This window comes from Quercus robur, chromosome 8 (assembly GCF_932294415.1).
Source record: "Quercus robur chromosome 8, dhQueRobu3.1, whole genome shotgun sequence".
NCBI lineage: Eukaryota > Viridiplantae > Streptophyta > Magnoliopsida > Fagales > Fagaceae > Quercus > Quercus robur.
In genome coordinates this window covers 56205389-56218223 of record NC_065541.1, presented here as the reverse complement: position 1 = coordinate 56218223, position 12835 = coordinate 56205389, and the positions used below count along the sequence as shown (strand labels likewise).

The window sequence follows — 12835 nt, the reverse complement described above, 5'->3', positions numbered from 1 at the left end:
AGTAATACTAGAGACAGTAAAAAAGTCAAATATTTCAAAACATTTCAAAATTAGCATACAAACTCACACATAAGCCTACCATGAACTCCAAATTAGATGATATGATGCTAATTTGTGAAAGTTGTGAAATTTTTTTGTTATTTTGTTATATCTATATATATAGCATAACTCTAAATTTCTGACATCAGTGGAACCAAAATTAGTTAATTTTTCTACTACAATTTTATCACAATTTTAATGTAGCAAACTATGAATGATTGTATATTATTACTTTAATATGAACCCAACATTTTTAACTTACTACTCAACTGACTCGTGACAAAAATAGTTGCCAGGATTTGCTGATCTTGATGTGATCAAATTTCAAAATACTCTAGAAATGTTAACAACGTAACTTTCATATAAATAACACCCTTCTACATCTCTGGGACATCCATGAGAATCCTGTCAACTTTTACTACATCCTATAGAGTGAAAGATTGCAACAACAACAACAATAAAAATAAATAAATAAATAAAAATTAAAAAAAATTAAAAAAAAAAAAAAAAAAAAAAAACAATGCATGATAGAGGTGGTGATAGGGGAGGCCCTATGACGAAGATGAACAGTCTCACCCTCCAAATTCTCAAGGGGCGGAGATTGATGATGTTCGGGTCTCTTTTGATTATGAACTCGGCTGGTTTGAGCTACATCTTCGGCCTTTACTCGGGCGAAATCAAGTCCTCGCTTGGCTATGACCAATCCACCCTCAATTTGATCGGCTTCTACAAGGACTTAGGTGCCAATATCGGTATCGTCTCTGGCCTAATCAATGAGGTCACACCCCCATGGGTTGTCTTAGCAATTGGTGCTGTTTTCAACTTTTTTGGATACTTCATGATATGGCTTGGCGTGACTGAAAGAATAGCCAAGCCCTTGGTTTGGCATATGTGCTTATACATATGCATCGGTGCAAATTCACAACCTTTTATCAACACTGGAGCCCTTGTCACTTCCATAAAGAATTACCCTGAAAGTCGTGGAATTCTTATAGGTGTTTTGAAGGGTTACACGGGTCTAAGTGGGGCTGTAGTTACACAGGTGTACCATGCTCTCTATGGTGAAGACCCAAAGTCTTTGATTTTGTTAGTAGGGGTTATTCCAGCAGTTGTATGTGTGATTTTTCTTCCAACCATGCGGATCATGAACGCTCCTCGGCAACCAAACGAGCTCACACTTCTCTATCATTTCCTTTATATTTCGCTTGGTCTCGCTGGGTTCTTGATGATTATAATCATAAAAGAAAAAATGACCACCTTTTCACAAAGTCAATACGGAGGGAGTGCAGTCGTGGTACTTTTCTTGCTGTTTCTACCTATTGCATTTGTCATTAGGGACGAGTATAAGGCTTGGAAGAGCAAGAGAGAAGCCATAAAGAACGACCATTCAGTAATAAAAGTTACAAACGGGGAGGACTTATCCAAAAAAACAAACGGGGAGGTAATTATTTCTAATGAGATTCAACAATTTTCAGTCACAAAACCAAGTGATGGTGCTGATAAAAGCGTCAGACTTTCTTGTTGGCAAACAGCTTTTCAGACACCAGAGAGAGGGGAGGACTATACGATATTACAAGCAATTTTTAGCATTGACATGTGGCTGATTTTATTGGCTTCAATGTGTGGCCTAGGGGGAACTTTAACGGTAATAGACAATTTGGGTCAGATTGGAGCTTCCTTACGATATCCAAAGAAAAGCATAAGCACTTTTGTGTCACTTGTGAGCATTTGGAACTACCTCGGACGTGTGGTCTCAGGTCTTGTCTCAGAAATTTTAATTAAAAGGTACAGAACCCCACGCACTCTCATACTCACTTTGACTCTCCTACTGGCCTGTGTTGGTCACCTCCTAATCGCGTTTGATTTACCCAATGGTATCTATTTTGCATCGGTGATTATTGGGTTTTGTTTTGGTGCACAATGGCCATTGCTCTTTGCTATGATTTCTGAACTTTTTGGCCTGAAGTACTACTCTACACTATTCAATTTTGCGGCTATAGCTAGTCCAATTGGGTCTTATCTATTCAACGTGCGGGTCGCTGGGTATTTATATGACAAGGAAGCTAAGACGCAAATGGCAGCCTTGGGGCTTGTAAGGAAGGCGGGGGAGGACTTGAAGTGTACTGGGGTTGAGTGCTTCAAATTGTCTTTCATTATCATTGCTGCCATGACCTTTTTAGGCACAATTGCTTCGTTCATTTTGACGCTAAGGACTAAGAAGTTTTATAAGACTGACATTTATAAGAAGTTCCGCGAGCCACAGGTGGAGGAAGAAGTTAAGTAACAATGAGGGATGGACATGAAGATAAATATTTATTGGGACCGATTGTGAAACTTTACTTTCAGCCAAAAAAAGATTGTGAAACTTTAATTGTGATCCTTGAAAATTCATGTTTGTGTGTGTGTGTGTGTTTTTTTTTTCCCTCTATTCCTTTGTGAGAAGTCGATTTATAATATTAAGTTCTATCTTTCTCCTTACTTTATTTAAAAAATCAATATCAGTATTTTTCTGGAGTTAAAATTTATGAAAGAAAATTATTAGGTACTCCCGGAGTACTACTATAAATGCATACTCCCCCTCTCACATAAATGGTGGGTCCCATCATGAATTTAATTAGTGGAGCCCACCATTTATGTGAGAAGAGGGAGTACGCATTTATGATATTCCGGAAATACCCAATAATTTCCCATTTATGAGGACAATCTTGAGAGCTTGTACATTTTTATCTAAAAGACAAAGTATTAAATAACATTCCTTATAAAGTTAGATTTCCTAAACGGAATCAATAGTTTGGAATACAAATCATCTGTTCCAATTTTTATGTTCCATTTTACATTTCAAGTTTTAACAATCACAACTTGTCATGTATTGGTTAAACATTCCTCATAAAATAACTAAAAGTTTATAATGAAAAAAAAAAAAAAAAAATCAAACACATGACATACCATGATTAACGTAGCGCAAAATGAAACAGAGAATTTGTATTCAACAATTTAGGATGAAGGGAAAATTTTATAAAATAACTAAAAATTTTACACTCAAAACATTTGGAAAACCTTATATTTCTAAACAGATAGGCCTAAAATAGGTTGTTATCCAAAAAATTTGCCAATTGTTTAGTATTGTGAGACTCATTTCCTACTCTAATGAACTCACTCTTCAAAGAGATTAAGACATTTTAATAGTTTTTTGAAAAGAAAAAGTTCATTGTCCACCAATTACAATGAATCAAGTCTAAACTTTGATTCAAGTTAAGATACCCAAAGACCCATCTAATCTTTTTTCCTCTTCCCCCTCTCGCCATATCCTAACCAATAAGTAGTAACCAACCATTAGCCAATTAAGGAATAAAAATTATCTATCTCACTTTTTACTCCACCAACTATGGTATATGCCAAATGTTTGATTTTTTTTTGGTTATTTTATAAGGAAGGTCAAAAGACTACAAGGCAAGTTGTACTTAATAGAGCATAAAGTGTAACACAAATAGTAGGACAAAGGATTTGTATTCCCCAATTAGGTTTTTTATTTCTCTCTCTAATTATTGACAATAATACTTTAAGTTTGGTCAATTGTCTTTTTTTTTTCTTCTTTTGAGAATGGGTCAGTTGTCATTTTGGTTTTGCAAGTTTCATTTTTATCATTTTGGTTCTATAAGTTTATATTTGTTGTGATTGTTACCCATTCTACCATTTTGTCAAAAATTTTACAATTAAGGATTCCTGGTGAGGAAAAAAAAGTGAACTTACATGACCAAAATGACAAATATAAAATGTACAAGAACAAAATAACAAGTGATCAGGAAACTTAAATGGTGTAATTTGTATTTTCGCCTATTTTTTTTAAAAAAATAAGTTTTATTAAGATCCACACAAATCAGAGGACTGAATCTGTGTAATTTTCATGCAACTTTATTGTGGCCCCTTAAGAACCAATACCCTCATGACTAGACTTATTTTATACCCTTTTTTTAATTCGTTTATAAGAGCATGAACACTCAACCAAAAAAAAAAAAAAAAAAAGAATGCAAAAGTAATTAGTAACAACAAACCCCTTTGAAGCAACTGATCATAAGACAGTAATATATATATATATATATATATATATATATATATTGTGTGGGCTTGATTTCCCTAAGTGTCTCATAAGCTTAAAGAAAAAGCCCACAATTAATTTGTATAATATGGGTAATGGAATTCCTACAATGAGAAGACCCCTTATCGCCAATTTGGTAGCCCAAATGACGGAGTTCTTAGTCTAGCCCGTATCCTCCTACCCCTTTTTTGTGTATCCCCCGAGGAGTACGTCAGCCATTGATGGGGTTCTCCCCTTCCCTTTAATTCCTCACAATTCTCTCATGTATTTCTCTCACCCCTGTTTTTTCCAACCCCCTTTCTCTCCCCTTCGTTCCCTATTTATAGACTTCTTGTAGTGGGACAATCATGATGATTGGGAGGCTTTTTAGGTGGGTGGGACCCTTTTGGAATAAATTCCAGACTAGATGAGACCCACTTTTCTAGATAGATGTGACCATCTTGAAACTTGCTCCCGCTGCCGATTGGTTTTCTACAGGCGATTTCCCTCAAGGCACTACCGTGCTGAGTAGTATCCATCCCCAATATGTAACTAGCTCTTGGGCCGGTACCGTGTACAACCCATTATTAGGCTCAGGGTTCTTGGTTTATAGAAATTGAAGGGCTGGGCCTTTATGTCATACTCGTACACTGGGCTAGGCCTAAATACCACGTCCATACAATAGACCTTGCGATTCCATTTCCATATCATGAGGATGGGATTGTGGTTAACCAAAGCATATTGGTGGATGAATGATCAAGTTTAAAGTCTCATATCAAGGGACGGTTTCCTCAGTGTGCTGACCCTTTTTGGGAAAACCAACCCAGTCATTAAATGTGATAGACAGGTCTGTCTACACTCCTCGCAAGCAGACAGCAAATATCACGTCGAATGGTCAGGATTTGTTGACACTTCGTATACCGAGGCACATGCGTAACGGATAACTAGGGGAAATTAATGATTTTTCCCTCCAAAAAGCATTTAATGCCTCTCTCCCTATGAATACGCCCTAACCTTTTCAAGTCAGACTCTTTATTTCATTTTTCCTTCTCATTTCTTATTTGCCTCATCCACCCCAGCCTTCCTCTTAAGACCATCCTTCCATACGAAAATCACTATAAGTCCTCTAATCACTCCCTTACTCCTAATTTTTTTTAGTTATCCCCAAAAATGGGTTTTGCACACCTTTTTAGAACTCGGGCCGCCCTAACGGCCTTTAGGGCTAGGTTTAATATCCCCCAAAATGTTAACGTTGAGTTCTGTCTTGAGGGTGATATTGAGAACGATAGGCTGCTTAGGGTAGTTTTCTTTCCCCCAATGTCAATCCTTAAGGGTGGGGTTAGATTTCCCTTGAACCCAATATTGCTTAGGACCCTTAGTTTATACGGTCTTAGCCCCGACCAATGTCTCCCTAATTTCTGCAAGGTAGTTAATAGTGTGATTCATTTGAACAACCTGTACAATCTAGGGCTCAACCACCATGACATAAAGTTCATGTATAGTATTTGTGGTAGCCTCAAAACCGATCACTACCTAAAGATTCGCAACCCCACAATGAGATTAATATCGTGTCTCCTTGACTCCAATGGGAACTCCGCGGGGGAGTTCATAAAAGTGAGCGGGAACTGGCTTGTGGGCGAACTCACGTGCCCTACTTCACCTTAGGAAATCGGTAGGGTTGATTGCCTTTATCCTACCTTTCCCTTCATGTATGCTTTTCCTTTACTACATATGTTGTTTAGCACAAAAGATTTTTCTTGTTTTTGCTAACTTTGATTTTACCGACCTTGTCTTTGATTCATCATGCAGTTTCCAAATGCTTCAAGCCCAACCTCAACGTCGTTCACATAAGAGACCTAAAATTTGTTCTTTGGTCGGATCTTCATGCACTTTGACGGGTAGCTCAGGGCATTGCACCTAATCCTTGGTTCAGCTACTAGGACCCTAGATTTGCTAAGACAGTCGATAGCCCTTTGCTATAGTACATTGACATTTGCTTGCCCAGATTCTTGCCAAGGGGTCTTACGGTGGGTGAAGCTTAGGAGAGAGGGCCTCGATTTGCAAGGGAAGGCTCTTTAGCACTAGCTCAGGACAGCTCATCGAACTTAGTCTTTAACAACAGAGACGAGCACATCCTTGTTAAAAATCAAGCCAACCCAGAACCAGCCGAGCAAGTCCCTGTTGAAAATCAAGCCAACCCTGAACCAGCCAAGCACGTCCCTGTTGAAAATCAAGCCCAACCCTGAACCAGCCAACAATATGGTGCAAAGGCGTAGTATGAATATTGAGTGCTGGTTCCCGGGCGCCCAACCTGTCGGGGGTTAATCAAACCCATAACAAATTCCTCAACAAACCACTCCCCTAGCTTCCCGTCCTCATAGAAAGAGACAGAGGACTTCCAATGAACCCTCCACAGGATTCGGTGCCCCCATAGCCGAGCACACCCCTACTCTAGTCTCTGTCACCACCCAAACTCCGCTAGCCAGGAACACTTCCTCAAAGACAAGGCCCATAGACCAACCATTGGTCATTGGGTCCAATGTGGCCTCCACCTCAGCACCCCCTTCCTTGGGATGGCACAACACCTTCATGCTCGAGGACCAACCTCTACCCAATGACTCTTACGTAAGGACTTGGAGGAACGAGTTAGGTGGTCAAGTTGCAGATAACCTTAGCCAAGCCTTACTTTTACTTAAGGACATGCAACACTATGCGGGTTGTTGAGATGAGGATGTTGCCCTCAAGCTAAAGTAGCATAACATAGCTGTAAGGGCCCCTTTCGCCTTATTTCTCTTTGTTTTTTTTTACTAAGTGTCAGTCTTCGGCTAGTTATTAACCTCTTGTCCCTTTTTGTTGCTGTTCCAAGCCGCCCAATTGACTCATGTCCTTAAAGGTTAGCTTAAAGGTCATTGAGCTGGCCACCACGAAGTAAAGGACTGCTTCTGCTAAGAGGGATCAGGGCTCATCTAAGCAAAAGGCCTAAGAGCTGTAGGGTAAATTGGGGGAGACGGAGACCAAGCTGGCCCAAGTCAAGATTATAGTCTCAGCCTATGATAAGGAGATCGCCGACCTAAAGGAAACGACGAAGAGGTGCAAGTAAGCATTCTATAACATGGGCTTTACTGGGGCCAAGAACTCCTGTAGCAAAGTTGTTTTCAAGGGTCGAAGGCTTGGTTTTGCTGAAGGTTGGATAGTAGCCATGAATGCTATCAACCTTCTCAAGACTTCCCCATTTACGGACCCTTCTCAATTATTCTGCTTATCGACCCACCTGTTCAGGCGCTAACTGAGGAGCAGCCCAAGGGGGAGGATGAAGAGGAAGGTGAAGAGGGCTCGAGCATGGCGGAGCTGGTCGAGCAAATCGACTCCCATGTGAAGATTATTAATGTGGAAAACCCAACCACTAACACTACTCCTAGAGGTCAGAGTGCCCCTAAGGTGAATCCTGTGTCGACCATACTGACGTTTGGAGAAGTTTTTTTTGCATCCCCTACAATGGCCCAAGATCCAATCTTGTGATGGCGTTAAACTATTGACTGTATTTTGTCTTCCCGCTGAACTGTTGACTGTATTTTATGTACTTAAGCTGCATCTGCCTTCTATACTAAACAATATTTTAATTATTGAAAGTGTGTAAGCTCGGTTGAGCTCTTTTCATTCAATTTTGAAGTTCAATTTTCAAAAAATTTCTTAAGTATTTATGATCAATATATATCTTTGCCCCCAAACCTTTTGATCCGAGCATTGCATTACTATAATTTTTATGCAATATTATGGAAATTTGTTGACTACTAGAATAGATGCACGGGGAATGTTCGAGATATCCCTTACAGGAGACCTTGGAAATAATTAGTCAAGGTCTTCTTAACTAGTCGATGTCTTCTTAACTAGTCAGGGTCAGACCGAAGTTAGGTTTTTGTCCTTAGAAATAATTAATCAAAGTTTTCACCCAGTCGATGACCGGGGTCAGGCCAAGGCTAGGATCTATCCTTAGAAATAATTCATTAAAGTTTCCACCTAGTCGGTGACCGAGGTCAAACCGAGGCTAGGCTTCTGTCCTTGATCCTCTAGAATAAACAACACATAATAAGTAGCTACCACAACAATGCAAAAAGCAATTGGTTCCATTATGTGTCTTTTCTTTTTAAACCTATTTACAACATGGAACACTCATCATGATAATTACAACTAGTGATAATACTTCTTCAAATTGCTCACGATCCATGGTTGGGGGAGTGGTCTCTCCTCCATATCCTTTAGGTATTATGCTCCAAGCCCCGCCACTACAGTGATTTGGTATGGGCCCTTCCAGTTAGGGGTAGGCTTTCCAACATTTAAATCCTTCATACTCCCTACCGCCCTTCACAACACTAAATCCCCTGCAACAAACTTTCTTGGCCTTACATTTCGATCATATCTCTAAGCCAGTTTCTACTGGTAGTCTGCAAACCTAATCAAGGCCATCTCCTGTCATTCTTCAGTAGGTCTAGGTCATCGAATAGCTTAACATCATTTCTCTCTGGGGTAAAATCTGAAATCCTCCTGCTACTCGGCCCTATTTCAGAAGGGATTACAGCCTCGGTGCCATAGGTCATTGAAAAAGGCGTTTCTCTCGTAGACCTCTTAGGCATTGTATGATAGGCCTATATCACTATTGCTTTATTGGTCGCATCTGCAAGCCCATTGCTTTGAAGGTATGTTGGGGTAAAGTATTGGTTCTTAATCCCCAGATCTTTGTAGTACTTTTGAAAAGCCTTACTCTCAAACTGCAATATGTTGTCTGAAATCGGTGTTTCGGGGATCTCGAACCTAGTTATGATGTTCTTCCAAATAAACTTCTTCATATCTACATCTCGGATATTTGCTAGAGCTTTAGCTTCGACCCACTTTGTAAAATGATCCGTAGCAACAATGATGAATTTCCTGTTACCGATAGCCCGAAGAAAATGGCCCACAATGTCTAACCCCCATTAAGCAAATGGCCATGGGCAAGAGATCAGATTCAAGTTCCCCTTGGTTAATGGATATTTGGAGAATGCTTCTGACATGAGTCACACCTCTTTACGTATTTGGCAGTGTCCTTTTGCATTTTCGGCCACCAGAATCCCTAAGTCATTGCTTGTTGTGCCAAAGACCTTCCTCCAGTATGGCTGCCATATATCCCTTCATGCAGCTCGGCTAACAAATTGTGAACCTTCTTAGGATGAAGACATAATAGGCACGGACCACCAAAAAATCGTCGATACAATCTCCTCTCTTTACTCAGCCAAAACCGAATTGAAATTCTCTGAATTCTTTCTACCTCCTTGGCCTCACTGGACAGTACGCCATCGAATAAAAAACATTATAATTGGGTCCATCCAACTCGAACTAGTCACCGAGACCATTGAGACATTCAACTATGGCTCTATACTCAGCTTATCGAGTACCTTGATTGAGATTATTTGGGGTACACAATTATCCATGGACGAGGCCAAGGTGGCCAACGACTTGACGTGACTATTCTTTCCCCTTGAGATTTGTGACACCGTCGCCTTCTGGAAATAGGCTAATAACGTATTAACCATTTTCAAATACCCGGCCATCCGTGGATCCCTAGCCTCGAAGCATCCTTCAACCTAACTAACCATGTGCATCCAATTCCTTAACTACCTTCAGTCTTGCTATGAGTGCCTTATACTCGGATTTGTTATTAGAACCCCTAAAACTCAGCCTTAATGAATGCTATAATCTTATACCCTCTGGTGATAATAGTAAAATGCCCACTCTGGCTTCTTGGGCATTAGATGCCCCATCCACTTACACTTGCCATGGCCTTACCGAAATTGAGCTAACCTGGGCTATACTACCTGTGGTCGAGGTAAACTTCACTACAAAATCTACCAACTCCTGTCCATTAATGGCATTACGCGGCTTATACCTCACATTAAATGATCCAAGCCTAGTCCCCCATTTAGCTATTCACCTTGTGAAATATGATCTCCTTAGTAGTAACTACAAGGGGTGTTCAGTCAATACATAAACTGTATGGGTTTGAAAATAGTGAGACAACTTTCTTGTAGTGTGAACTAAGGCAACTTTCTTGTAGTGTGAACTAAGGCTAGGGTGAGCTTTTCTAATAGCAAGTACTGTGTTTCAACGTCTACTAGGGTTTTACTAATGTAATACACCGACCACTGTGCCATATCCTGAAATTTTAAAAAACATGGCACTGACTACTTGATCGGAGACCACCAGGTACATATATAAGTCTCCCCTAGGATCAGGACAGGTTAAGATAGGTGGGCTTATTAGGTAAAGCTTCAAATCCTAGAACGCCCTCTCACATTCCTCGGTCCACTGGAATCCTTTTTACTTCTTTAGCAATTGAAAGAACAGCATGTATCTATCCATCAATCTTAACACAAAACGATTTAACGCGGCTATCATCCCTAAGTCTCTGCACATCTTTCGAATTGCTCAGAGGTACTAGCTATTGTATGGCCTATATTTGATCTGGATTCACCCTAATTCCTCGATTAGAGATCATATACGCCAAGAATTTTCCAGCACCTACACCAAATGCACATTTGTTGGCTTTGAGGTGAAGCTTATGTCGCTTAAGGATCTCAAACGCCTCAATCAAATCTTCCACATGCCCTTCCTTCTTACTTTTTACCATCATATCGTCGATATAAACCTCCACTATGCTCCCAATCTTATCCCAAAACATTCTCGTTACCATCCGTTGATAGGTGGTCCCCGTGTTCTTCAGCCCAAAGGCCATCACCGTGTAGTGATAGTTCCCTTCGGGGGTAATAAATGACGTTTTCTCCTGGTCCTCAAGATCTAGGGCAATCTGATGGTACCCCTGAAATGCGTCTAGGAAGCTCATCCTCGGGTTCCCACATGTGGCATCAACTAGCTAATCAATCTTTGGGATCTGGAAAGGATCCTTGGGGCAAGCCCGATTTAGATCTGTAAAATCCACATACACTCTCCATTTCCCACTTTTCTTCTTAATCACAATAGTGTTTGATGACCATTTAGGGAAAAACACCTTTTTGATAACCCTAGCTTGTTTCAACTTCTCTACCTCTTCCTTCCCGGCCTCAACATGCTGCTTAGTAGATTTTCTCGACTTCTGCTTTATGAACAATGAAGTTAAGATCAACACTAGGACCTCGTAAGGACTTTACGCGAATATATCCAAATTCTACTCCAAGGCCAGAAGCATGGCAACTTGGTCCTCCAATGGTTGACTCTTTCCTATCTGAAAATACCTATCTTCGCATAAAAGGATTCGAATCTATATCAACTCTTCTGCACTATCAGCCTCAGTCTCCACTGCGGGCTCCAATAATTGCTATAACGACTTGAGCTCCACTTGCTCGTTCAATTTTATCTCATGCTTGATCGCCACAACCAAACATTGTTGGGCCGCTTGTGGATCTCCCTCCCCCTCAACCACGGCGACCCCATCCTTGGTCAAGAACTTAATAAGGATGGCAATTTTTGCCCAACCCGCAGGTACCCGGCCCGGCCTGACCCTAATAGGCCGGATTTTACCCTATCCGATAAGGAATAGGGTCAGGTTTGGATCTCAAAAAAAAAACCCGAACCAGGTCCAGGTCGAGTCTAGACCCGAAACAACCCGATTATATATATAACTACTAAAATACCCTCATATATATATATATATATATATATTGTTATAAACCCTAACATTTCTCTTCATTTTATTTCAGCTCACTTGCAGTCCGCCTCTCATCTGTACCACTCTCACTCACACAATCTCACTTTCTCACTAACAAATCTCAATCTCACTCACTCTCAGTCTCACCTTCAACCAACTACCCAACCTCTCACCGTCGGTCCAACTCTCGCCACCGTCTCAAGCTCTCGCTGTCGTCCCAAGCTCTGTCAGTGTCACCGTTCACCGCCATTCTCGGTTTGTTCTGTTTGGGTTCATTACGGTTTGGGACCTTTGGGTTCGTTAGGGAGTTTGGGTTCCTTTTTTTTTTTTTTTTTGAGAATCTAGTTTGGGTTTGTGATTTTTGTGTTAGGATTTGTGTTTGTGATTTTGAAAGTAAAAATAAAAAATCTGAAATTTTTGTGTTTGTTTTTGGGTTTTTTGTTGCTACTCTGTTCCGATTGAAGAATATGATCTGGGGTTTTTGTTTTTGGGTTTTTGATCTAGGTTAATGAACATGATCTTGGCGTCTTGGGGTTTTTTTTTAGGATTTCTAATCTTGGGCGGGGCCCAATGAGGCGGGTCTGGGGCACAAAAAAAAAACCCATTTTTCAAACGGGGCGGGTTCAGGTTTTTAGGGCAGACCCATGGGTCGGGTTTGGGCATTAAGAAACCTGGCCCGAACCCGACCCGTTGTCATTCTTAGAACTTAGCTTTCATATAGAGCATAAAAGGCACAACCCCCATGGTATGTATCCAAGGCCTACCTAAGATGGCCGTGTAGGGAAAGAAAGCATTAACCATTATGAAGTTCACCATCACTTCCTTCCCCTTAGTCATAACGAGGAGCGAGATTTGCCCCTCGGACACTACCACTTTTCCATCGAACCATACCAAGGGCATATCATACTTAACAAGGTTTTCCTGCTTCAAACACAGTCCCTTTTAAAGGTCGGGGTACATTATCTCAACCCCACTCCTCTGGTCTATCAACATTCTTTTTACCCAAAAAAAACCGCCAATTCTTGAGCTCACAACTAACGAGTCGT

At 40.6% G+C, this 12835-nt stretch overlaps 1 protein-coding gene across 1 annotated transcript; it reads left to right on the top strand.

Moving 5' to 3' along the window:
• Nucleotides 1-592: 592 nt before the first annotated feature.
• LOC126696513 (uncharacterized) lies at nt 593-2323 on the top strand. The gene is made up of 2 exons (XM_050393236.1): nt 593-1429; nt 1481-2323. Exons 1-2 carry the CDS (start codon nt 593-595, stop codon nt 2321-2323), a joined length of 1680 nt encoding a protein of 559 aa, XP_050249193.1.
• The last annotated feature ends 10512 nt before the right edge of the window (nt 2324-12835 follow it).